At 37.0% G+C, this 27,914-nt stretch overlaps 2 protein-coding genes across 3 annotated transcripts in view; both read left to right on the plus strand.

The window, feature by feature from the left end:
• The first annotated feature begins 848 nt into the window (after positions 1 to 848).
• efcab2 (EF-hand calcium binding domain 2) lies at positions 849 to 7,549 on the plus strand. Its single transcript, XM_052154155.1, has 7 exons — positions 849 to 943; positions 1,259 to 1,343; positions 1,442 to 1,514; positions 1,635 to 1,714; positions 6,850 to 6,892; positions 7,153 to 7,219; positions 7,379 to 7,549. Exons 1-7 carry the CDS (start codon positions 922 to 924, stop codon positions 7,495 to 7,497), a joined length of 489 nt encoding a protein of 162 aa, XP_052010115.1. The 5' UTR covers positions 849 to 921; the 3' UTR covers positions 7,498 to 7,549.
• A 2,422-nt stretch (positions 7,550 to 9,971) lies between these two features.
• The window catches only part of kif26ba (kinesin family member 26Ba), a 123,573-nt gene continuing 105,630 nt past the window's right edge, over positions 9,972 to 27,914 (plus strand). For both annotated transcript variants that reach the window (XM_052154336.1, XM_052154337.1), the window contains exons 1-2: positions 9,972 to 10,344; positions 10,601 to 10,990. In XM_052154336.1, coding sequence (XP_052010296.1) covers positions 10,288 to 10,344; positions 10,601 to 10,990 — 447 coding nt within the window. In that variant the 5' untranslated portion in view covers positions 9,972 to 10,287. The remainder of the gene's footprint in view (positions 10,345 to 10,600; positions 10,991 to 27,914) is intronic.

Genomic DNA, 27,914 nt, shown 5'->3' on the forward strand with positions numbered 1-27,914 from the left:
AAAAGAACTTAAATAACAAATAAAATATTACACAAGGGGGTAATCATCAAAAAATACCTTCAAAAGATTATACAATTAAAGGGCTTTTTTGTTATGCACAAGTCTTAAAGATTTAAAGAAGATCATTAAATCTTTATGGAAAAGTAAGAAAATGGGAGGGTTCTTAAAGAATCTGCATTTGTGTATGAAGTAATTGGCCAACAGCACAATATTGTTCACCAAAAACTCATGATCGTAATTCAAAGAAAAAAACAAATATTTTATAGTTTTAAAATTAAAGTCAGGTATTTCATATTTCAATCTTAACCAACCATAAAGGTCATCCCAGAATTTCTTTGAGAATTTGCATATAATCTCACATCTGATTCCACTCACATTGCACTCGTGAGTAAATGACGTCACAAGTAAATACGCGCGCCCTCCTTAAAGAGCAAAAAACAAACAAACACAATGTTGTCTTTGTATCTCCTGCTGTTATGTCGATGTCTTTGGTTTGTATGTGTATTATTGTGAAATAATAATAATAATAATAATAATAATAAAGACTGGTTGCGCAATATTGTTGTTGTATGACAAAACGTAAACCGACTACCTAGACACCATTTAGGGCATAATGTTGGTGTCCTACCGCAGAATATTTGTACATCTGTGTACAAAACCTTGTAAGTTGCCTTGCTAAATAGTATTTTAGCCATCAGGCGCGTTACGAACAGTGGAAGAAAAATGGAAGAGCAAATATTTAGCCCATTGTAAAAAGGGGTCACGGTTTGATTTTGACAGGCAGCAGATGCCCTGACCACGCCCCCACCCTAATCCAAACCATTAGGAGCCTAAAAGGCAGAGGGGCCTGCCAGGAGCAACGAATGGCACCTTTCTCCAATCGCGAAGTGTTTACGTTTCCTAGCGACCAGTGTATCCAACATGGCGGACAAGTATAACGCAGGTAACAAACAACAAAGAGCATAATATCTTTTTCGACCATACGACTTTACTTGTAGCACTTTTACTCTTACGTATAGTTGTTTAATAGCTCATTTGCTATTAATCCAATTGCCATGTTGCTGCCCAGAGTATAAAAGTATCCTTTATATAAATTGAGTGCATACTGTATAGAGCTAAGTAAATTAAAAGTAAAAGAGTAAATGAATCCTGCAAGCTCTTGTTAAGTCATAAATTAAGAGAAATTGTTGTTGCCTTAATCATGTCAAATTTGCTGGAAATGTTGTCTAATTAGCCAATATTGTATTCCTCTCGAAAGAAACTATTATATTAGAGTTCCATAAGAAAATAGGAAAGGCTTTTGACGTATTTGACCACGAATCCAACAAGACTGTTGATGTTAGGTAATGTTTCTGCTTTCTTTATTATTATTATATATTCTTTTAGAGAGCAAATGTCACCCTAATGCATTTGTTTACACAAAGATTTTTCATTGTAACAGAGAAATAGGCACCATTATTCGTTCACTTGGCTGCTTTCCTTCTGAAGCTGAATTGCATGACATTATTGCGGAGGTTAGTGGCTTATTTCACAGCCTTAGACATTTATTCTTTAAAAGTATTGACTCTTAATAGATTAGTAAACATCTTATGACAATATCCATCCTAATAAATTATGCGCAATTGCTTCCACAGCTAGAAGAAGACGAGCCCACTGGGTTTGTACGCTTTGAGAAATTCTTACCAAATATGACTAAGATCCTGCTGGAGCGCAAGTAAGACAATCACTGAGATTAAATCAATTACAATCAAACAGGCAAATTATAATAACCTCAAGATTGCTGCAGAACAATTTACAAGTAGATGCCCCCTCAAAACAGATAGTTCTGAATGAAAGTGACAGATTAATTTGAGGAGGACTGTGTCTTATTGGTCAACTAAACCCTAAAAGGGATAGTTCACCCAAAAATGAAAATGCCCTCATTATTTACCAGATGTGTATGACTTTCTGTCTTCACCAGAACACATTTGAAGAAAAAATATCTTAGCTCAGTAGGTCCTTAAAATGCAAGTGAATGGCGATTACTCCAAAAATCACAGACAGTCAGCATAAACGTCATCGATACGACTCCAGCTGTTAAATTAATGTCTTCTAAAGCGACACGATCGCTTTTGATGTGAAAATGAAAAATATTTAATTACTTTCTTTAACTCTAAATCATGCTTCCGGTCAGGAGCGGTACACGTGTGTGATGTAATCACATTGGCATTTGAACTGATGAGAAGGGTCTGGCTGCAGTCCTCCACACTCAGGGTCATCTACAATCTCAGCTTTCTGTGATGTCAGTGGCAAGCGCGCATAATATTTTTGACCTCCATTTGCAGTTGCAAGCATGGCTGTAAGTATGATTTTGTCAGTATTCAATTGCGCACGATTTCGTATTTTAATCAGTTATATACAAGGAAATAAAAGATAATTGTACGGTCTATTAGTTTTTGAATGTTTGCTCTTTCATTGTATTTCTTGTAGACCATCTATAATTTAAGTATGGCATTATATTGAATTGTTGCTAACTGGCTAGCTGAACCACATAAAATACAACTGTGAAACTGTGTGAAATATATACTGTTGTATGTTTAATTATATTGTTAATACGGTGAAACCATTGAGTAGTTTACCGCCCCTCTTGTATTAAAAGAGTGACAGTGAAGGTGGTAACTTGCCAACTGTGTGTTTTCTCTGCAAGCTTGTTGAAATATTAATCAGTTTACTGATATTATAATGAAATAAGTGCCATGCTGCTTGCTTACAGCGTCAACATGATATAATTGACATATATAACATACCTACCTACATTTTTGGAATAAAGCATTTAAAAAATATATCTTCAAAAAAAATCTAAATTGTAGTGTTTTTAAAATTTCTATTATATATACACTTAATGTATGCAACTCTGAGAACAAGTCTTGACCACCACACATGGAGTCATAAGACGTTATTCATATATTAGACAATGGTGAGATTTTGTACATTTTTGACCAGTTTTCTCTGGTTTCTTCAATCCATTTTTACAGATGCACCATTCAATTTTATCAACGTATAAAAACCCTGTGCTACCACAGTGCACATCATGTTGCAGGCTTTTCAATTGTCCTTTATGCCCTGCTCTGAAGCCAAGCACACACAGAAACATTTTTAACATTGCAAAGTCATTTTGAAAAGGCAATCAGTTTTAAGGTAGTTTCATTACACTATCCCAGTGATTCTCAACCCACTAGGGGGCCTCAGCACACTTCCAAGGGGGCCTCAAGAGTATTTAAAACTCATTTAAAATAATCAAAATGCTAAAAATACTTCAAGGTGTATGCACACAAATTATAAACAGACTCTTTCTGAAACTTCTAGAATCAAAAATTATCCATGAATAATTCTATTAATCAGACACGTCTAGTTTCGGTTGAAGAGGCCTTCAAATATCGTCTTGATCAGTGGAGAGCCTTTGGGTCAAAAAGGTTGAGAACCACTGCCCTATCCCACTGTATCATGGGTAGTTTATTGTCCTTTAAGGAGCATTAAAAGCAGGGGCGGATCCAGGAGTTTTTCAAAGGGGTGGCCAGGTAGGGGAAAGCAATCAGTCTGTGGTGGCACAGAAACGTTCAGGCAGTATTTTTATATCATCGTACTGTAGGTTTTTGAGTGGAACAATGACACCCAGGACCATAGGTGGAAATCGCAAGGGGGTCGCCCCCCCATCTGAGGGTTGTCCCCCCCCTAAAATATCATTAAAATATGTTTATTGTAAATAATATAATGATATATTTAAAATAATTGTTTAAGAAATAAAATAATACAAATGCAAACGGGGCAACAACAAAAAAAACCTTGGTGTCCCTTCAAAAATTGCTCTTGAGTATTGTTATGTTTATTGTCCCCCCCAACATTTTGATGAAATTTTCGGCCCTGCCTGGGACGGAGAGGTTTGGTGACCTTGGTGTGCACACATGTTAAGTTTGTACAGAGATGATTTCACCTCTAAAGAACTAAATTGTGCCAAAAAATGAACAAAGAAATGACTAAAACTGCAATTGTCCATGGTAGGCCTCCCCCTAGCTCCGTCACTGATTAAAAGGTCCTAAGGATTCAATAGCTTGAGAATTAGGCTTTTCTGACCTAATGTCATCATTTGGCTTTTGTTTAATTGGTGGATTTTTTTTGGCTTGCCCACTATACTTTATTTCCTACAGACAAAAGATTATGTCGTTGCCATTGTCCTGCTTTAAGAACTTCATGATATATACCCATTATTATTTTTTGCTAATAATAATTAACTTTATAAATAACTTTCTTGTCCTCATTTACCTTGTGGTATTTACCAGGAGTATGTCATAGTGGTCCTTAAGACTAGATGTTCTTCTTGGATCAGTGCAGCTGCCACACATACTCTGCATGGAGGACGAAGATATTGCTGAGGCCGTGGACAATTTAGTCATTGCAGAGTTCCCAGAAGAGAGGCATGTTGCTGTGGAGCCTTTCTGCTTTATTTTTACAAGAATCCCAGCTGACAAATTGAAACTGAAAGTGTACTGTCGCACAGATCTTTAAAGCCCATAACTTATTTTTTTTTAATTGCTATTTTTTTTTCCGGAAATGTTTTTTCATTATTATTATTAATAATTGTATATTTTTCTTTATAATTGTATAATCTGATTTAATTTTTATTTAATTGTTTAAAATAATAATAAATACAAATAATGTGTCATTTCTGGGGGAGAGCGGTTCGTTTTAAACGTCCAAATTATTGTTCAGCACTGTCTTTTTATTTATTTTTTTTAATTTTATTTAAGTGTTTATAATCATCTAAAAAAATCGAAATAAAATTATGTGTCATTTCTCAGGTGAGCGGTTATTTTAAAAAGTGTTGGTATTATTGAGATACTGTTGCCAACATGAATATAGAAATATAAACCAATTTGTAGTATTTTACAATATTTTTTGTAATCATAAGATAAAGACGCAACAAATAATTTAGTTTATTAGATTCTCTGAAGCTTTGTTACAGAGCAAATATATTAGTAGAATAGTAGTTTTATAAAACTAATTGTTCCAGCTTCCCAGCTTGCTGACATCCGGTTTCCGTCAACATAATTACTTTATTTTTATTATTATTATTATTGTTATTGAACAATAGCCAATTACAATATAATTGTATTACACATGGTTCAAATAAGGTTTAACAATTAGTTTAAAGAGACAATGTTACAAAGTGCTAGGGGAAAATAAACCTTATTACATGAATACTTTAAAGAGATTACACGCCTTTACAATTTAAATATCTTTTTTTTTTTTTTTTGAAGGCAAGATTGACTATTTTCGAGGGCAGGATTAACTAAACATAAAGTACCATTTCCTTTACAAAAACAATAAAACATGGTTTCTTCATTTACATATTTATGGTTCCTATGCATGCTTGCCATTGACATCACAGAAGGCTAAGAGTGCAGCTGCCTGAGAGTGGAGGTCTGCAGCCAGACCCTATTGGACCTGAAGCATAAGCGTCACAGCTGGAAGAGCAGCGCTGTTTACAAGTGAGAAGGAGGAACGCTGTGCAGTAACTTGGCTGGTTTTGGTTTGGATCTGTATTTATCTGTTTCTTTACTCACAACGGTGCGTTTGTGTTTATTCTGGATGTCTCAAATGAGTGGAGAATTTGAGATTACATCTGTTATCATGGCAACGTGAATACGTCACATGAGAGACCGCTTTGAATCCCCCCTCTCGTGATGCTTACCCTCACGCTGTATTATAGTTAAAAAGTACTAAAATATTTATATTTTTTCGCACCAAAACTGATCGTATCACATTAATTTAACCACTGAAGTTGTATCAATGACGTTTATGCTGACTGTCTGTGACTTTTGAGCTCCAAAAGAGATACCGCCATTAACTTGCATTTTAAGGACCTACTGAGCTAAGATATTTTTCTATGCTTCTTCAAATGTGTTCTGGTGAAGAAAAAAGTAATGCACACCTGGGATATCATGAGGGTGAGTAAATAATGAGACAAATTTGATTTTTGGATGAACTAAGTATCTCTTTAAAGGGATAGATCACCCAAAAATGAAAATCCTTCCATCATTTACTCAAAATGCCATTCCAGAGAAGAATGCGAATCGCAAAAAACAAAAGAAGTATTTGGAAGTGAAAATGGAGATTAATGGTAAAAAAATACATAAATATTGATCTGTTTCTCACCCACACCTATCTTTATGTGCTTTTTGAAGCTTCAAAGTTTTGGTACCCATTCACTTGCTTTGTAAGTACCAACATCACAGAAATATTCTTCTAAAAATCTTTGTTTGTGCTAAGCAGATGAAAGAAAGTCATACACATCTTGGCTAGCATGAGGGCGAGTATATGATGAGAGAATTTTATTTTTTGGTGAACAATGTAAAAAAGCTATGCTAGTTTAAATCTATTGTACACTCGAAAACACCCAAGGAACAATATCATTATGCCCAATTGTGACTTTTTTTCTTGCATGACATCTAAAAACAGGTATGGTAAAATGTCAGAAAAGGAAAGGTCTCTTCGTCATGCTTCACGGTTGTTACAGTTACAAATACTTGTGTGTTTCTATACTCTATTGCCAGAAGTGATTTGCATAATAGAGAGCATTTGAAAGCTAAAAGTCATGATAATGTAATGGATAACATTTTGCTTTATGATAAGAGCATCTTCTGTTTGTAATATAACAAAAGTGTTGTGTGAAACTGTAGCTTTATCCATCAAGGACAGATAACCTACCAACAATGTGATATGTAATAATGAAATTATTTGAATTTGCTTTGATTTGGATCTCTTCAGTTAAAAACAGCTATAAAGTAGAGCTCTATTTATTCTTTATTGCAGGTTCCGTCCAATTAGAGAAGACTTGCTCTTGCAGGCCTTTGAGGTGCCGTATGCCCTGCCACTTGAACTTTAACTAATATTTCTTAGTGATGTTTTTTTTAGATAGATATACAACAGATACAATTTTAGTCAGTGTTCTAAACCATCTGATTACACCCTGCACAGACTGCAATTTTGAAGCATCTTCTCAGATGCATATATGTTTGTTTAATACATTTGGTAAAATGGGATGGAGATACAGTGCATACTGTAAAGGCCAAGGGAATAATTAATAATGGAATGCTGCGTTTATCTACTTGCAAGGTTATAGATCAACAGAAAAAAGGACACTTGGAACCAGAGGAATTGACCAAATATTTAACACAAGAAGGTATGTGAAACTCTTAAAATAATGGTTTAGCATATTAAGATTTTAGGAAACTGATATTGTAAATGTGTTTTGTTTGCAATGCTTCAACAATAAAAGGAATTAATAAAGAAATCAAGTTCAACTAATGAGCTCTAAATTAATGACTTTTGCGTTCTAAAGGAGAACCATTCACACAGGAGGAGATGGAGGAAATGCTGTCAGCAGCCGTTGATCCTGACAAAAATGTCATTTTCTACAAGGACTTTGTGAGCATGATGATCTTTGATGACACACGATGATGGTTGAAAAACGAGAATGTTCATAAGATCAAGCAATCAATAAAAGAGCTCATCTCAGTAACAATAAATAAAATTGTCTTTACACATTATATATTTATTGTGTTAATAAAATACCCAAATAATTTTTTTTAATCCCCTTTTTCTCCCAATTTGGAATGCCCAACTCCCACTACTTTGTGGGTCCTCGTGGTGGCGCGGTTACTCACCTCAATCCGGGTGGCGGTGGACAAGTCTCAGTTGTCTCCGCTTCTGAGACAGTCAATCCGCGCATCTTATCACGTGGTTCGTTGTGCATGACACCGTGGAGACTGCCAGCATGTGGAGGTTCATGTTACTCTCAGCGACCCACGCACAACTTGCCACACGCCCCGTTGAGAGCGAGAATCTAATCATGACCACGAGGAGGTTACCCCATGTGACTCTACCCTCCCCAGCAACCGGAGCAATTTGTGGTGGTAGTCAGCATCAAATACTTTGTTTCTTTTTAATTATACTGTTTGTCAAAATGATAATGTAAAGCATTTTACTCTATTCAGAATAATTATAGCCAAAAAGTTTTAAAAGTGGAGAATATGTATAAGATCGAGAGATTGAATCGAAAATGTACAATTAATCACTCGCCCTATTAATAAGGCAGTTTGTTGTCTGAGACCCTTATTATGAAGTCATTGCATGGTGTCTCTCTTTCTATTTGATTTGCAGACTTTAAGGCGCCAAAGGGGTGCCAAAAGAGAGTGAAATATTGTTGTAATCAGACAAGGTTTTTAAGGTGAATATTAGATGGATGTTTAAATGAGTAACACGTACCTCCCTAACATAAATATTTAACCTAAAACTAATGGATAGGGTTATAAAAACAAATTCATTTTGTGTTGCTTCTATATATATATGACACTGTCATCTTATATTAGAGCTTGTGTGTTTGGCTGGGCTTGAACCGCCGACTTGAGTCCAAAGTCCAACACTTCATGAGCTGTCACCAGGGGCGGAGCCAGGAGTATTTCACAGGGGTGGCCGGGCAGGGGCCAGCGATCAGTCTGTGGTGGCACAGAAATTTTAGTACAGTACATGTTAAGTGCTTGTGCTCAAAAACATCAATTGTGTGTGGGGTGGCCAATGGGGTGGCCAGGCTTCAGTCCATGGTGGCCATGGCCACCCTTGGCCACCCCTAGCTCCGCCACTGGCTGTCACACAAGCTAATTATTTTGGAATAAATGTGTAAGTGTAGGTGGGCCTGTAATACAACATGGAAAAGTCCATTTACAAAAATGTTGTTATAGTAAAATTCATTCAATGAGACTAGGTTGTCCAAACCAATATGGTTGACTTTCTTCTGTGGAACACAAAAAGTGATTTTAGTCATTGGAAAAATGTTAGGGACTGACAGCCTCAGCCACCATTCACTTTCATTGTCACAAGTCATATGGGTTTGGAACAACTGAAAGGTGAGTAAATTATGACAATTTTAATTTGTGGGTGAATTCTCCCTTTAAGACTGTTTAAAAAATTCTTAGTGGCATGGACAATTGAGATCTAATTTTTTAAGGAAACCTGTAAGTGGTTGTATTTTTAGTTGGAGGCAATTTTCATTGTTTGTTATACCTTCATACCTCATATAGCAATGAAATGCATTACTCTTTGTAAATACTGCAAAAACAAATGGAAACAGACTGCAAGACTATCTCAACTTTTCCTCTTTGGATATGCACTAAGAAAACAAACTTTTTATAGAAAAATAACGAAAAGGGGGCTTTAACTGGGCAACATGTTTGACAGCAATGGGCAATACATTTTCCATTTAAATGTATGTGACGTTTGCACAGGTTTATGGCAGAAATGTGTTAGATATGTTTGCAGCAGGTGGCGCTACATAACTGCAAAAAATGTAATACAAAAATAAAAATTTTCCTGATGAACTGCCAACCGAGGTATAACAAAACAACAACAACAAAAATCTAAAACCATTAACTGACCGTAAATTTCTATAATAATGAAATATTTTAACACAAGAAATTACATTTTGCTGCCGTGAATATCTACAGTATATTCCAAAATGCCCACAATCATATAATCATATCTATAATTCTATGGTTTAAAACATGTTTGAAAAGAAAGCATATTAATTTAATGCAACACATTTATTTATTTTTTTTAATATAATGCTCCTAAATCACTTGATATGTTATTCATTATAAAGTAAAAAAAAAAATTTAAACAAATAAACTCTCAAACCACCATTAAGAATTTACTCTGTACTTAATGTATACCAAATACCTATTTTTAGTTTAAATACCCCAAAGTAAAAAGTCCTGTGGCGTTGAAACGAACGCACGCCCACACGTCACTCAAAGAGTCCTGGACACGCTATTAGCTGAGCGGCGCGAAGGAGGCGTGGCCAGTCTTCCCAGAGACAGATGTGCGCTCCTCTGGACTGAGAGAAGCGCAGTCTGATCTACTGTCAGTCTGCGCCTTACCACAACAAGTACGTACGCATGGGAAAATGTGTCTGAGCTGGGATGCTGTGAAGCTGCAAGCACTGCAAATGGATGCATTATATCAGAGCGCATAGAAAAGACTGGATTTGTCCACTATAGGACCTTTCAAAGTGGACCAGCTCCAGTTATTCATACTCCGTGGTGGAAAATGGATACATTCACGAATGGTGCTAGACAGTGAGATTGGACTTCAGAAGGGCTGTTGAATTGACCTGAGATTGATTGTGGATCTTTGGTTTTTGGATGTGACAGGGAGCACAGTCATTTTACCTTTCCATATTCTATAATATTTACCATGACCTCACTAACAGGGAATAAAGAGAGGTCTGGGACCAGGAGCAGAAAATATGGGGTAAGGTTATTGTATTAGTTGCATTGGTGCATGCATTCATTCAGTGCAACCAGTATTACATTTATTTCATGTATGTGGACATTGCTAATAAAATATAGGCAACATTTTGCATGGGATCAACTGCAAGAGTGAACTCCATACTCTGGAAACACATTTGAAATCACTATTCAAACTTATTTTAAACATGTTTTGCATGTGTAATGCAGGGCCGAGTGGTACAATCACTTCTTATATCCATTTAATATAACTTTTGCAGATGACAGATTCCTCCCCTACAAAGTCAGCGTCATTCTCTCCTGAAACTTGGTACCGAAAGGCTTACGAGGAATCCCGGAGCGGCAGCCGCCCGGTCCCTGAGGGTGCGGGCTCTATGCCCGGCTCCTCCGGTACACCCTCTCCAGGATCAGGAATGTCATCCCCGGGCTCTTTTTCCGGCTCACCTGTTACAGTATCTCCGGGAATAAGCACCGGTTCGCCCGGTTCCTTAGGTGGATCGCCGGGATTCGGCACTGGCTCGCCAGCCTCGGGTAGCGGGAGCTCACCTGGTTCTGATCGGGGAATCTGGTGCGAGAACTGCAATGCTCGGCTGGAAGAACTGAAGAGACAGGCTTTAAAACTTCTCATTCCTGGACCCTATTCTAGCAAGGTAAGCTGACAGATACATAGCATTTGAGAATAATACAAAAGCAAATTTGACTCGGTAAAGTATCTCGCAAACAAATTCCTTTAGAGGTTATGGCTGAAATGCGATATGTGGTGCATTTCAAGGATGCAGTGCGTAATTTTGCGGAACATATGTGCAGGGACATGGATGAATAGAAACCAAAACTGCATTTTCAGAACTTGGTAAAGTATCATGCATATACAGATTGCAACTGATACCCACGCTGAAGTGTGATATATGATGCTCTCCAAGGATTCAGTGCGTAATTTGGACTATTTTGAGCAACCTTCATGTAGACCACAGAGGTGAATAGAATCCAAAAGTGCAATTTTTGACTTGGTTAAGTGTCTTGCGAATAGAAGTGACACTAGACATCCAAGATGAACTGTGATATTTGATCAACTGCAATGTTGCAATGCGTAATTTTGGACAACTTGAACAAACAAGGGAGTTGCAAAGTCAGGTGAATAGAAAGCAAAACTTACTATTTAAATAAATGTGCGCTATTAGTACTTATTACTCGACGCATTATTATTTTAAGCGTTGTACAGCTATTTTTTTTTATTCTAATGAATGTTTTGTTTTTTGCACTTGATTTCAAATCGCCAATCTAACATATAGAAATGAACAAAGACAGACGGACAGACAGACAGATAGACAGACAGACAGACAGACAGACAGACGGACGGACAGACAGACAGACAGATAGATAGATAGATAGATAGATAGATAGATAGATAGATAGATAGATAGATAGATAGATAGATAGATAGATAGATAGATAGATAGATAGATAAAAGTAACACAGCAGCTTCTGCATTAAACAGAGCTGGATTGAATTAAACACATAAATGTTGCCGCGCGTGAGGGGGTGGAGTGCTGAACCTACTGTATAATATTGCAGCATGCTGCAGATCCACTATCGCCATTATTCCTGTGCGTCTCCAAGAGTCTTAGGTCATAACGAGCATAGCCGAGGGGGTGAAGTTAATTGCTGACAAATAACAATTTTCTTTGCTTCACGGAGACTGTAACGTGAAGCAGATTGTGAAACGCAACACGTCCCACCATGACGTGGCTTTCGTGGAGAGCATTTGGCCATAATGCCAAGCGCAGACAAAGGCGCATTTATTATTTATGCATAATAGGATTTTTTTTCCAACTTAGGGGCACTTCAGGCACAAAACATTAAGTTGTGGATTCTACAGTCCATAAGGACTCAAATAATCACACAGTGTGCATATGCGTAAAATGCAGTGCGTAATTGGATACACATGTGAGTAAATATCAAGTTTCACCACGTGATCATGCAGTAAGGTTACTTTTTTGCCCACAAAACTGGGAAAATGTGTGTTTTATTTATTCACCTTTTATGATATCATAGATTTGTGGTTTTGTTTGAGCCCTTTAGACACAAAGTGCAATTGCTCCAATACAATAACGGCCCATTCTGAACAGGGGGCGCTGTGCTGTTATCTAAGTAATTTGGAGATTCAGTAACAACACTCGACACCATGTAAGAGTTTCTTTGGAGTATCACTAGATTAAAGGGTAATGTAATAGTGGTGGGAATAAATATACCAGTTGTGCATATGAGGCTTATTTATATGCAAAACTATGTTTTGGCTAGTTCAATCTGTGTAATGCATGTATATAATTAATTGCTGATCATGGGTAGGTGTTTGAAAACCTTTAGATATTTTAAGGGTAATATCAAGAATAGAGGTCAGTCATTATGGGATTAACATGTGATCCCCTCAATCTTAAATATTTGATCACATACTTGAATGCAAATTGGACTCATGTGCTTGTGTTTAGAGGTACACATGACCGTACACAAAGTTGCAATGCTTTAAATTTATGAAGCACAAACATATGGTATCTATCCTCCTGTCATTTCCATAATTGCCTTTACTCTTGAAAAGGAAAAAACAACAGCAACCATCCCTAAACTTTCCAAAACATCATCTCATCATATACTGTGTCTTAATTGATGTCACAAACCATTGTGTTTATTAATTAAATTATTGTAATCCAAAGGCCAGATTTTATATACTGAATGCACAAGAACATCCACTGTTTTAAAAGAGCACCATTGACCTGGTTTGGCCATGGCTCATGTTTTAGACCTCAAGTTGGTCTGCAGATTTTATAGGCAGTTCTGCCAGCTGCAAGTGACCTAGAGCTTCCCATTAAAATGAGCTGGAGGAGGGGCTGATGGGAAGGCCATGAGAAGGCTCTCTTAATGGCCGTGCTGCTTGCCGGATGCAATTTTAAAAACGACATGATGGAATGTTTGGAATACCCTATGCAGAATCAACATCCACATGGTGATAAGTGAGAAGTGCTGTGACATGAACCGAAGGGTTCTGATAGACAGTCCATTGGTAGATCAGGTCTGTTGATCCCAGCTTACTGTCCAAATTAAACACATCCTGGACTCATTTGTGCAATTGTGAACAAAAGAACGCAATTATGTTATGTTCTTTTTAGAGTTCGGATGTCAGAATTTCCAACTTCCTTTTTGAAAAAGTGTGCATTACAGTTAACTCGAAGTCGCAATTCCAACTTGGATTATGTATGATGTCATATGAACAAGGAGGCACAGAAGGACACTAACACTGTCAATGATAAGCATTCACTTTTAAGTAAATAAAATGTATCAAGTTCCAGCATTAAGTGATAGTTAAACCTGTTCAGCAAATGTTTGCAGAGACAGGTGTGGTATACCTGCAGAACTAAATCTAGAATTGCAAAGCATAATTCATTCTATGTGATTTGCTTGTTAATAGATTCCTTTTTTGACAATTAGAAGAAAAAAAAAAACATCTTAAACTGGTCTAAGATGGTTTGCTGGTCTTAGCTGGTTTAAAATGATCAAGCTGGTGTCCCAGACTGGCTACCTGAATGAATTTATTTTCTGTAATTTGCTTGTTAGGAGGCTTGTTACAAGCTTGATTAAAACCAGCCTAAGGTGGTTTGCTGGTCTTAGTTGGTTTAAGTCTCCCAGCCTTGCCAAGCTGGTGTTTAACTGGTCGCCAGTTGGTTGTCCAGCCTGACTAGCTGGCAAGTGCTCAAAAATCTTCTTAAACCGAGTCTGTTTAACTGGTCTAACTGGCCTCTCAGCCTTGCCAAGCTGGTATTCAGCTGGTTTAGCTGATTGCCAGTTGGTTGGCCAGTGTTCAAAAACCCTCTAAAATCAGACCAGTTAAAACCATGTTTTTGTTTTCAGCAAGGACCTGCAAAAATAAAGGTGGTATTGAAATTTAGTTTCCTTTTACATAATTGTTCTAAGTGACAGTCAATTGAAAACCTTTATGGTTGGAAGTTGGAGATTTCCAGTAGGAATATCCCACATCCGAATTTGAATGGAAACCATCATAGTGGAATACCAGTATAGCTCATTGTCAACTTGTGCTGTGGGACTCACTGGTGTGAACGTCTCCTGGGATTTGTCTTCAGATTACACCCGGCAAACAGAAGTATGTTAATTTCATTCCCTCACACACACAGTTCCAATTTCCAACAGAGCACTGTTGCCACGGCAGCAACATGCTATGGCCGTGAGATTCATACATATTTCACGTTTAATGTTTTTTATGCCTCTCAGGTGGGAAAGGCATTATCATATAAAGAGGTTGCTTTGTCACCACAAACTGATGGGAATAAGCTGGAAAGTGTTGCTGACGTTGGCTGAATTCAGCAGCCACTATACTGTAAATGGCACTTCCTCTTGTCCAAGCCTCTTGGCTGCAGGCTTTGTCTCGACGTTGGAGTGTAAGGGTGTCACTAGGGCAGATATGAATACAGCTCAGTGCCTGGGTAACAGAAGTATGCATGTCCCTGCAGGATTTGGTATATTCATTTGGAGAGCATAGATGACTCTTAACTGAAAATGAATTTGGGATAATATACAGAACATTAACACACTTATTATTACACAGCTGCTTACCAAAATAAACAAAGAAAATGGACATGAAATATTGATTTGAGTTTAAATAATTTTGTGAGAAAAGAAGAGAGCAGAGTGACACGAGAGTACTGAATAGATTAATTCAAACACACAGCACAAATGTGGTAAAGCAACCACAGGACCATAACACAATCTCCAAACGGCCACTGTTCTTAAAGAGACAGTACCGTTTTAATGTTTGTAATACAAAATGTAAACTCAATGTAAATACTACAAATTATGCATACAAAATGCATATATTTACAGGGGCCATTATAAATGATGAAATATCTAATCAAACACTTTAAATATTGAAGAATTTAACAAATACAGAAGGCTCCTACAGTATCTATGCAAGAGTTTGGTGAAATTTGGCAAAGAGTTCAGGCAGTTCTGGCTCGCACTGCTGTATCTTTTTAACTAATCTGAATGATGGGGTTCATTCCATTCCCTGCACCCTATTTCCATTAAAGTCCCTCCATTGTGAGAGCTTCAAAGGGCTGAAAGGTGTGGGGCTCAAAAATAATAGTCGTTTAGTAATTTTTTGGGGGAAATTCTGTTTGAAACGATCCTAAAGCTTGGCTAACATTATTATTTTCCATAAAAAGCTCTGCGAAGGCATCATTTAAGCCTTTTCAAAGTGTCCAAAAATCCCCAAGACTACATTACATTGACAGAATGTTAAACTTATTTCAAACTTCAGCTGTCAAAACGTACACACAAGCCCTTTAATCTGCTTTAAGTTGTTCTCCTCTTTCTTTCATTCATTCGCTACAACAACTGTGGGTTTTATTCACTTTCATTAAAACCATGACATAAAAGTTCACCCAAAAATGAAAATTATCCCATAATTTACTCACTCTCAAGCCATCTTAGGTGTATATGACTTTCTTCTTTCAGCCAAACACAATCTGAGTTATATTAAAAAACATCACCTTCCAAGCTTTATAATCAGAATGAATGGTACCTTAGATTTTGAAGATCCAAAAAAGTGCATCCATACATCAAAAAAGTAATCCATACGGCTCCAGGGTGTTAATATAGGCCTTAAATCAGCTCATTAAAAAAAAAAACTGCCGAAAACTACCTTAAATCAGCTCATTAAAAAAATTCACACTTGAGGCAGTTAAAACATGAAATCTCAGTAGTGTGCAATAATATATGTGTGTTCATCTATTTTGTATTTTTTTAAATGTTATGAGCTTACCCCAATATAAGAAAGCCATTTAATATGTTTGCATGTCCTTACATGTTGTCTGCATATTATGCATAATAGATGTACGATTGTGCATGTAAACAAGCTCATTGTAACATTTGCATAATGATTGGTCATCTGTCTTATCTCTTTTTGCATACAGAATTAGGATTCGATTAGAAATTATTCTATATGGGAGCCCGGGTAGCTCAGCAAGTAAAGACACTTTCTTCCACAGCTGGAGTCACAAGTTCAAATCCAGGGCGTGCTGAGTGATTCCAGTCAGGCTTCCTAAGCAGCCAATTGGCCCAGTTGCTAGGGTGGTAGTATCACGTTGGGGGAACCTCCTCGTGAGTCGCTTAATATGGTTCTCTCACTTGGTGGGGCGCGTGGTGAGTTGTGTGTGGATGCCACAGAGAATAGCTTGAAGCCTCCACACGCAGGACATCTCTGCGGTAACTAGGGTGGGGTGGATTAATAGGGTTCAAAACAGTGTTACTATGAATGCAAACTTTAATACAGTAAAAAAGACACTATTAGCATAACCTAAATATATATAAATAAATAAATAACAATTTCCAACGTTCTTTTTAATGTCCATGTTCAAAAATAAAATATTTGATGCCATGAGTGTACCTTTATTTACTATTACTGTTATTTATAATGGCCATGGAAAATGAAGCAATGTGATGAGATGAAAACAATTTTACCTGGTTGCAAAAAGTTGTCCGTTAATTTACCTGATGAACTTTCACCTTTTGCTGACCCTTTATGCTAATAAAGCTAATGTGTGCTTCTAAATCACTTGCACCTCAACTGACACATAAGTGTCAGCTTTACATGTCATACATTCTGCTTCCCACGGATCTCGACCTGGACGAAAGCATGTGAATTTTTGGTGCAAATCTTCTGTAAATTTGCACTTTCGTTTGGGCATTGTTTCCACTCATCTGTCATTTGCTGCTACTGTCAAGCAACTGTTGCGCTTTTTGCGGAGATTAACAGGCAGGAATTTGGCCAATAGTTGCTGCAAGCCTCTTATAATCTACCAATTGCTGTGCGAGAAGCCAGGACTTACAAAGACGGGTTAAAGCAATGCAAATATGCGCACACACACACACACACACAAAGATATCGCAAATGTAGAAATCCCAGCTGGATGCATTTTTAAGGTCCGAAAAAGAGGACATGTATGGTCATCCTAGCGGTAACGTGCTCAACGAGCCACATGATAAGATGTGCGTATTGACGGTCTCAGACACGGAGGCAACTGAAATTCGTCCTCCGCCACCCGGATTGAGGCGAGTCACTATGCCACCACAAGGACGTAGAGCGCATTGGGAATTCGGCATTCCAAATTGGGGAGAAAAGGGGAGAAAATAAAAAAAGATCCTTCTCCAGTAATCTCAGTAATGCCTTGAAAATCATCGAAAAGTCAAAAGGAGCGAGAACCCTGTCCAGTATATTGCATCTTTTGATCAATCTCTTCATCTCCCACTATATTTGAGTTTACAACTCATTTGTACATAAACACTGTTCTTTTGCTGCCTTGCAAGTTCTGGTATTTCCTTCCATTTTTTGTCTATTACCCTGTTTCTGTTTGTCTAATAAAGAAGACATGGTCTCCTCCATGTCATATAGTAATATATAGAGAAAGCTAAATATCTAAAGCTCCATATTTAAAAAGATCCCACTGCAACCAGCACACATGCAACCCTTAAGAGAGACTTGTTTGCTTATTTGAAAGGGTCATTGACATGTAATCAGCTAAAGGAAATCAGATAGATGATCAGATAGAGGAGAGACGGTGAGACTCTGTCGTTTGATTCAGTTCAAGGGGAAACACACACCTTTTGACATAAAGAGACAGGGGAAAAGAAACCAGATGGAGTCATTTATTCTCAAATGCCATGTTTTACGAGTGGTGTAAGTGCATTCCTCTGCAAAATCAACAAGGTTAAGAGGGTGAGTGAGACCGGTGTAGCGCAGACAGAGTGAAATGCTGGGTTAATTGCGCCGTGAATGACGAGGGCATCGTAGAGGTCAGGAGGACAGGAAGAGACGACTGAAGATGATCGGGGGTCATGAATTTTACTGAAGCTTTCTTTTATTTCTGATGTCGTTATTGTGACATGTCAGATGGATTTTTGTCTCTGTGTCTTGAATAAATACATAGATAAAGACAACCTTTCAAATAAATCAGAAAGCCATTTCTAGAGACAAGCAGTTTATTTTCATAGTGAAATTGCCTCTGCTTCTGTGCTAAAGGGAAAATCACTCATTAAAGGGATAGTTCACCTTATAAATAAAAAAATCACAAAGTCATAATTTACTCACGCTCACTTTGTTTCAACCCCATATGATTCTTTGACTCTTTGATTTCTTTTGTGGAACACAAAAGGAGTTGTTTTGAACAACCTCTTTTCCATGCAAATGAAAGCATACAGAGACCAGAAACTGCCCCAAATGCCAAAAAAGTCATAAAAGTGCCATTAAATTAATATATATATATATGATATATATTATTAAATTAATATATATATATATGATTTGTGCACTCTTTGTGCAGTATATTGTAGCCATACAATATCTTTGTGTGAAATTTAAGTTAATATTCTAAAATAATACTCTCCTCCATCGTAGCTGTCGTAGTGTTTGCACTTATTCAAATACCAGGTTTGATTTGAATGATGCCAAACACCATTGGCTGTCTCAGAAACATGAGGTTGAGTAAATGATGACTTGATGAATTAAAAATTTTGTTGGACTATTCCTTTAAAACTTTAAAATCAATTTGAAGTTGTATTGTAGGAAAAAAAGGATAAAATGCTGACTGTTACTCTTGTTGCTTTTCTATTTGCCTTTGTATGATTATGACACCCATGTGGACAGGAAAGTGAATGTGCGTGAGGTGATATTATTTTTTGCTAGAGGTCATATATGCGGTAGACTGAACAGAGTACCTCGTTATTATGAATAAAAGACTGAATTAACCTCCAGATGAGCTGTAGCTCGTGTGCAAATTATAATGTAGTGCAGTGCTTTGTGTGATGTCAGGACAATGTCACCTTGCCCATTACATCTCTATTGCATGCACCAGTGGACCAATAACCCCCCTTTACATTAAAGCACCTTTAAAAAGCTGCTTTAACTTTTTGAATGTATGTCATTTTATACTGTCTTTTTTTAGACCGCAGATTATTGCAATCCAAATCTGATTATTATTAGATTATTCAGTCCGGCATTTTCAATTCCAAACAAGACCACTTTTATATGGGATAAACCAAACCTGTATCTAATTTTTTTCAGTGTCAGAATTCATGCAATTTCCACTGTCGGGACAAATGAAGGCTTACCAAGGCCAAAAGCGTCCCCACTGTCACTTTTGGGGTTTAATAGTTTCTTCTCAGGGCTTATTTGTGGCCAACAGCCAATGGCATTTGGTCCGCCGATTACCCTTGGGGCAAAGAAGGCCAACTGGGGATTGATGCGCTAGTTGTCAATGTCAAAGGCAGAGTTTAGCAAGACACTCGTGCTGTGTTTCATTCAAGTTGGATGTGGTGAATTCCTACGAATTCTACGAACACCGACCATAAAGGAATTCATTGCCAGATGCTTGGAAAATGACATTTAAACAACCAAAACTGCAACACACCCGTTAGCATAACAGGGGTTTGACTGTTTCCTAGTAACCCAACTGAGATAAAAATGCTGCTACACTAGCATTTGTGCTACTGCTGTACGATCATCAAATGAGACACCAGTTTGTTAACAAGCTTTAAAATCTTGTAATGTAGGAACACTGATCGATATCATTTAATAAAAGTCAGTGTTTATCACTTTCTTTGTACATCTCTGGGTACCGACATATTTGTGTGATGTCACGCACCTGCATCTCAGCGAAAAATTTTGCAGACACATTACAAATCTGTTAAGATGCACAATGGCCTAAGCGCTGCTCAAAGGAAGAACTTTCCATGGTTCGACATCATGGATGGTGTGCTGGGACATTGTCTTGCTGTTAGTGGAGAGATCACTCGGGACAACATGGCAGTTAAAGTCGGTGAGTTGTCAACATTAATTATCTTGCTAGCTATATAAAGTTTCCATACAATATAAACTTTATATTCTAGATAACTAGAAAACAAGCGTATTTGTTTTGGCATGTGAAATGGGTGTGGTGTGTGACGTTTGCACCAGGACGGCATATTAAAGTCGTGTCTTTATGGCAATGTTGTGGGGCTTTTGGCCTGATGATGGGAATGCAGAGCGATTTTGGTCTCACGGCTCGTTGTCCGAGGCTATTGACCCTGGCTGATCAGTTTGACTATTGACCCTGGCTCGCAATGGCCAGATAGTGGAAAAGCGGCTAATGGCAAGAGTGATTTGCCGGTTGCATTTTCACTCTAAAAACACTCCACTGACAATTAGGTTTAGGGTTGGGGTTTGGGGGTAGAGTTGATAAAGCATGCATCATTTATGACTAAAAATACAACTCACTTTTTACCCCACTCTGTGGACATTGCACCTGGAAACTGAAGCTCACACATGCTCACGCGTGCCCATACGTTCAACAACACTTCCAGCTTTGGCCACTGTGCTGCAAGGGGTCAGGGCTGGATAATATGCTCCAGTTAGCTTCTGCTTGTAGATGCTGTAACAAGTAGATTAGTAAAAAGCGTCTTATCCATTGACTGCCTTCAAAAGTCACTGTGTATTCTGAAGAACTAAAATGTTTTACAAGCAACATATAAAATAAGTAGCACAAATGTCCTTTATTATAGTAGATGCTTTACTGAAGGTGGGGGGTCATTTTTAAGACCTGCTTTCATCTTTCTTCTTATATTTCTGTATTTTCTCTGTATGTCAAGCATGTTTCCCAGTCCTATCTGTTCTCCCCTCAGGTTGAAGTAATTAGCCGCAGGGTTTCTGAGCAGCTCTATAGACCACAGTAACCTTGTGAGTGGAACAGGATGAGAGAATAGAGGGCGAGAACACTGTCAGAACTAAAGATTTGGGTCTGGGGTCTTAGAAGAAAGATTACCTGCACTGTAAAAAGCAATTTATCACTGTCACAGAGAGAGAGAGAGAGAGAGAGAGAGAGAGAGAGAGAGTGAGGAAAGTGTGAATGAAAGCAAGAAAATGGCTCTTGGGAGGTTTGGCTTGATTCAAACAGATAAAAATTACTGCATGTACTTTACTGGTATATACAGACACTAAAATGTCGTTTAGTCACTGAGTAAGGTTGCACTATTAGTCAATAGTTCCAAAGCATTTAATTCTATACTGTGCTATACAGTGCTGTTAAGAGAAAAGTTCAACGCAAAATGAAAATACTCTCATCATTTATTCACCCACATGCCATCCCAGCTGTGGATGACTTTCTTTCTTCTGCTGAATACAACCAAAGATTTTTAGAAACATATATCAGCTCTGTTGGTCCATTCAATGCATGTGAATGGTGGACAGAACTTCGAAGCTCCAAAAAGCACATAAATACCGCATATAAATAATCCATACGACTCCAGTAGTTAAATCCATGTCTTCAGAAGTGATATTGTAGGTGTGGATGAGAAACAGATATTTAAGTCCTTTTTTACTTTAAATTCTCCTCCCCGCCATGAGGTGTCGATATGCACGAAGAATGCGAATTGCCAAAAATGTATTCTAATTTGTTGTATGTCTTTTAGTGAAAATTTTAATTGTATTATCGTTTACTCACCCTCATCATTCCAAACTCATTTGTCTGTCTTTCTACTGTGGGACACAAAAAGAGAAATGTATCAGAATGTTCATGCGGCTCATTTCCATTCACCGAAAGTGGGGCACAGACCCTGTCTAAAAGAGGCACCATAAAAGCAAGCAAAAAGCCCTATGTAGCTTTACAGTAATATAGCACACAAATCATATGGATGATTTTTATGATACTTTAAGGTGCTTTTTTTTTTTTTATCATTTTTGGAGCTCTGGAAGAAGAAAGTCCTATGTGTTTTAAGTGACATGAAAGTGAATGTGATGACAGAATTTAGAATTTTTGGGTGAATTAAGCCTGCATATTAATGGCACAAGATGAAGTAGAATTGTTTTTATAAAGTCCACACACACACACATACAGTATATATATATATATATATATATGCAGGGTTTGGGGGGTTCGTTTGTTTGGAGAAATGTATTCCACTACAGATTACAGAATACATGCTGTAAAATGTAATTTGTAATGTATTTCATTAGATTACTCAAGGTCAGTAACATATTTTAAATACTTTGGATTACTTCTTCAACACTGGTAGATTTTTTCACTTGTTTTGACTATAAAGACTCTGCCAGTACAGTAAGACAAAATACACATGTTAAAAATACATTCTCTTAAAAACCAAAATATCTTATGCAGTGTTGTTTCTAAAACAAGATCAATCGAACTGATCTCTTTTTAAGGATTTTTTGATATTTTTACAGGAAAACAATACAAAAATTATTATCAAGAATATGATTTTTGCCCTAATATCAAAGATCTTAATAGAAAAAAAGAAATTATGATCCAATGTGAATTTTCTTGATAAAATAAATATGATTGTGTCTGGTAACATGTGCATGTAAAATGAATAGAAATAGTATTTTATCTTAGCAAAAAGCTGACAATTTACACAAGGATTATTTCTATTTCTTCTGCTCCAGACTTACTTCAAACTTACTTCTCTGTCTGCTCATATGACTGTATCACATCATAAGAAAGTGTTTCATCGATGCTCAAATACAGGTGGTGTAGTGGGCTAAAGCACATAACTGTTAATCAGAAGGTCGCTGGTTCGAGCCCCACAGCCACCACCATTGTGTCCTTGAGCAAGACACTTAACTCCAGGTTGCTCCGGGGGGATTGTCCCTGTAATAAGTGCACTGTAAGTCCCTTTGGGTAAAAGCGTCTGCCAAATGCATAAATGTAAATGTTAATTATTTCGATCTGAAAGGACTAAATATTAAATGAAACAAATGACAGTAAAATGCAAAATAATCAAAATACTTTTTGAATGTAACTGTATTCTAATTACCAATTATTTAAATTGTAACTGTAGTGGAATACAGTTACTTATATTTAGTATTTTAAATGTTTTTCGTTACTCCCCACCCTGTATACACACACACACATATATATACACACACACATATATATATACACACACACATATATATATATATATATATATATAAATAACTGGTCAAAAACTGTATGTATGATACATATATAGTATGTATGATATGCATACATATATATATGGACACAGTATGCCATGTATAAATACCTAGGCCGATTTCTCTTGCCCAGTCCAGCCCTGAATATATATATATATATATCATATATATATATATATATATTCTATATATATATATATATATATATATATAAAGGAGATTGAAGGAAAAAAAGACTGATTTCGCAATGCCATGGTTAACTGACATTGTGTCCTGGCACAATCCATTCCATCTTCTTCCACCTTCTGACATTCCTAAGGTTCAATTTTCACAACTGAGTGATAAGAGAATGTCCCAATTGCAGCTCTCATCTGCTGTCCTCTACTCTGTTGTGTGGATTCAGGGCATTGTTGTGTTATTTTAAGGTAACACTGCCTCTGACATCACCACTGATAGCCTGTAGGCTAAGAGGGGACAAGTATTTGTGTGTACTTGTTGTGTGTGTGTGTGTGTGTGCTTTGTGTTTTTCAGGAAACAGCACAGCATGCGATTCTGTCATTTTAAATTGAATATAAAAATGCCCACAGGCAAGCGTAAGTCTTATGATGACAACACAAAACTCGGTGATGGAATGTGCAGTGTGTTGTATTAATTTAGGAAATGTACATATAAATACATTCACACACTACTGAGTGAGGCAAATAACTGTCAGCAATTTTTAGCTACCAATAGTTAAAGATGGGACGTAATCAAAATGTATTCTCTTAATAGATGTCCCTAGTTTGATTGTGCACGATTCATCATTGAGCATTGATAAAAAAAAAAAAACATTAAAAAAAGATGTTTGTGTCAAAGCATGATCAATTTAAATCTTTATGGCTACAATTAGGTCCCACCCTATATGATTTCCCTCTGAATATTGTTCCTCTCATTTTATTATAGAAGTTAATATGCATCATTGCATACATCATATTGAAATTAAATTCATTAAATGCATGGTGAATCTTCTTTCATGTTCTCTTGATTATTTGAAAATTAGCTAATTACTTCATTTAATTTTGTAACGGGATGTTGATAAGAATGCTGTATTTGAGTATTCAACATCCATAATATGATGGTGACTGTAGATTAATAATCCCATTAGAAAAAACACATCGCCATAGCAACAAGGTATATTAATTAACATTGGAGCCTTCTCAGTAATAGACAGACAGCTGTATATACATAATTTCACCTGGTGAGTTGAAGAGAAAACTAGCTGGTTTAGTGCTGATCTAGCTGGTTTAGTGCTGATCTAGCTCTAGCTGGTTTAGTGCTGATCTAGCTGGTTTAGTGCTGATCTAGCTCTAGCTGGTTTAGTGCTGATCTAGCTGGTTTAGTGCTGATCTAGCTCTAGCTGGTTTAGTGCTGATCTAGCTGGTGGCAGCAAAAAAACAAAAAAACAGCATAGTCTTTCTTATGAAGCTGGTTAAGATAGTTAAATGAACATTGTTGGGTTCAATACAAGTTCAGCTCATTTTTGGAGAATTTAAAGGCAGAAATGTGAACCATATAATTTTATAAAAGCACTTCTGTTCAAACTCATGTATTATTTGAGCTGTAAAGTTGTTTAAATCATAATTTTTACAGTCATTTTAGGGTATTAGGGTTTGTTGACATTACATCATCATTGCAAAGAAGTTGTAAAACTGGCTATAACTTTACACAGAAAAGGTTAGTAAGTGATTTTATCTCACTAAAATCATGTTAACACACATAATGTTAATGCCTTTTGGCTGTACACTGAAAAAGTGAGTATTTTAATGTAAAAACATTAGTCCATTTCACTTCCATTGTTAAGGGGCGGTCACTTCACGCTCCATTCACTCCCATTCAAACGCATCCAAACCATGAATTCATATGACGAGATGTAAACCAGAAGCCCTCATGGCATCATGTCCTTGTTCGTTGCGTTGTCCAAAATTTTTTTATAATAAAATAAGTGTGCTCAAAGCCTAGTGTGAATGCCTCTTAAGTGCCTCATTCCTTTAGGAATCTTGGTTGGGAAACCACCATACCAGCATCCCATACTGGTCACCAGCTTCCAAAACACAACAAATTTTGGGGTTTTCAGAAGGATAGTCTATATAGATCTCTTTCCTACAGAGAATATTGCAGTTTGGCTGCTCAGAGTCAGAATCCTGTCGCAAATGAGACTGTTTCTGGTTAAGAAGCATCAGTTGGAGAGGCTGAGTGTGGGTTGTGTATTAGGATAAGTGTTATCTCTGACACTGCAGCTTGCAAGAGAGAAAGACACAGAGGACAATCTCTCAGACAGTTTTATTCCTGCCTGTTTACACAGGAAGTTATTTCAGTCATAATAAAAAACAGCTCAATACAGCAGGGTCAATTGAAATCCACTGATCAGTGAAAGCAATAGAAGAGACGGAAAGTTGATAACATACTCCGTAGGTATATAAAGACTGCATTTATATTTATTTTATTTGATGACTTATTTCCTATTGAAACAGGAAGTTGGGGCTGTATCAAAGGAACGGTCCCTATTTTGTTTAAACAGCCAAAAGCCTTTAGTTTAAGATACAGCCATGAATCATGATTTGATACTTGTTATTGCTGGTCAGAGGCAGAGGAGATGAGTAAAAAATATTTTGGTCCATTTTGCAAAAAGTATACAGTATGTAGAGTACAGTGGGGCTAAAGGCCCCCTTAATGAAAATGTTTAAAGAGAGAGCGAGTTTGGTATATATATATTTATTAATATACAGTCAGTGCTGAGTGGATTACTTGTGAATTGTAATCAGGTACTGATTACAAATTACATGACAAATGATGCGATCAGTAACGTAATCTCATAGATTATGGTAAATGGTCTGCACTTATATAAGGCTTTTTTTAACCTCTTAGAGGTTACCAAAGAGCTGTACACTGTGTCCCATTCACCCGTTCACACACCATTGGCGGCAGAGCTGCCATGCAAGGCGCAAGGCCTTAGCCTGCCATTGGGAGCAATTTAGGGTTCAGTGTCTTGCCCAAGGATACTTCGGCATGTGAAGTCGTGTGGGCCAGGAATTGAACCGCCAACCCTGCAATTAGCAGCGACCTGAGCCAAAGCCACCCCTTTGGAGTAATGTAATCATATTACTTTTGGATTACTTTCAACCAAATTCTGCATTACTTAATCGTTTGACAGCTGCTAATGTCCACAAATTAAAAAGAATACTGCAAATGTAAAAATATGAAGGAAGTTTTCATGTTTTCCCATGTGATGCTCATGCGCGGTCTAGGCCCTCCAACAATAACAGTCTCAAATATGTTTGCGTTTAACAGGCATTTTTTTTTATTGGAGGTTCTATAATTATATACAGGTTCCCGGGGCACGTTAACACAAATGTGTTCATGCAATTTCACCATTTTACAAACCCCATCCATGTGTGGTTAGAGATCAAACCAGTTATATTTGAGCATCGGCATCACAAAAATATCTAAAAGTTATCAATACACCAAAAGTGCATTCATGTACTTTTTTGAAGCCAACTACAAATGCAATTTAAGAAACTAAAAGTAATTTTATGGTTCTAATCCAATTGAATATGAAATGACGTATACGTTTTTGTGCATTTTGATGCCTTTGATGGACAAAACCATTCCAAAGTCATTGCAACATGGTTATATTACACACAGATTTGCGATGTAAAGTTTCCAAATGCTTCTTTAGATTTGACATAGAATCCTTTGCAGTTGACAGTATATTCACTTTTGGAAGGCTGAGTTTACATTTAACAGTGATGTTTTTGCCCCATGTCTTCTTAAAAATGAAATGATCTCTATAGATCCAGTGGTTAAATGCTGAGGTAGATCGCTCCATCACCACCTGACTGGCTAGTAGTGAGTATCAGTTCTGAGTGCAGTACACACAGCCCTCCTCCTCTCTTCTGAAAACACTCAAAGGTTTACCGAACGTATACGTATCAGCGGTGTGCTGATTTAGAATGAAAAAATTAGAGTGAAAGATTAAAAAAAGAGAATAATTAGGATGATCAAAAATTATTAACAGTTTACTGCCATTGCCTTGTTAATATGTAATCATGTGATTTTTTATTATTTTTTTAAATACAGTTTTAAAAATCTGATTACATAATCCAGATTACATGTAATACGTTAATACCTAGCACTGTAAACAGTATATATTTAGTATACAAGTATTTGGAGTAGCTCAGGCCAGGCAACATGGGAAACATCAATTTCCTTATAGTATTATCCCAAAATTTTGGTCAGGGTCAATTTACAGAGTCTTTTTCCTCCTAAATAGCCTCTTTATTCCTGAGTGATTGTGATTGTGTAGAGGAATGAATAACACCCCCTCCCTGCATATCTCGCTGTGTGTGTGTGGTTAGTCCTAATGAAACCCTACGATCTGCCCAATCAATCAGGGAGGTGACAGGCAGACAACCCCCAATCTTTTTTTCTTTCTATCTGTTCCTTCTCTCCTTTCTCTAGTTCTTGCAGTCCTCTATTTATCTCTGTGCCACAGTCACTTAGAAAAACAAAGACCCGTCCTCTTACATTTG

Source organism: Xyrauchen texanus, chromosome 22 (genome assembly GCF_025860055.1).
Source record: "Xyrauchen texanus isolate HMW12.3.18 chromosome 22, RBS_HiC_50CHRs, whole genome shotgun sequence".
In the NCBI taxonomy this organism is placed as follows: Eukaryota; Metazoa; Chordata; class Actinopteri; order Cypriniformes; family Catostomidae; genus Xyrauchen; species Xyrauchen texanus.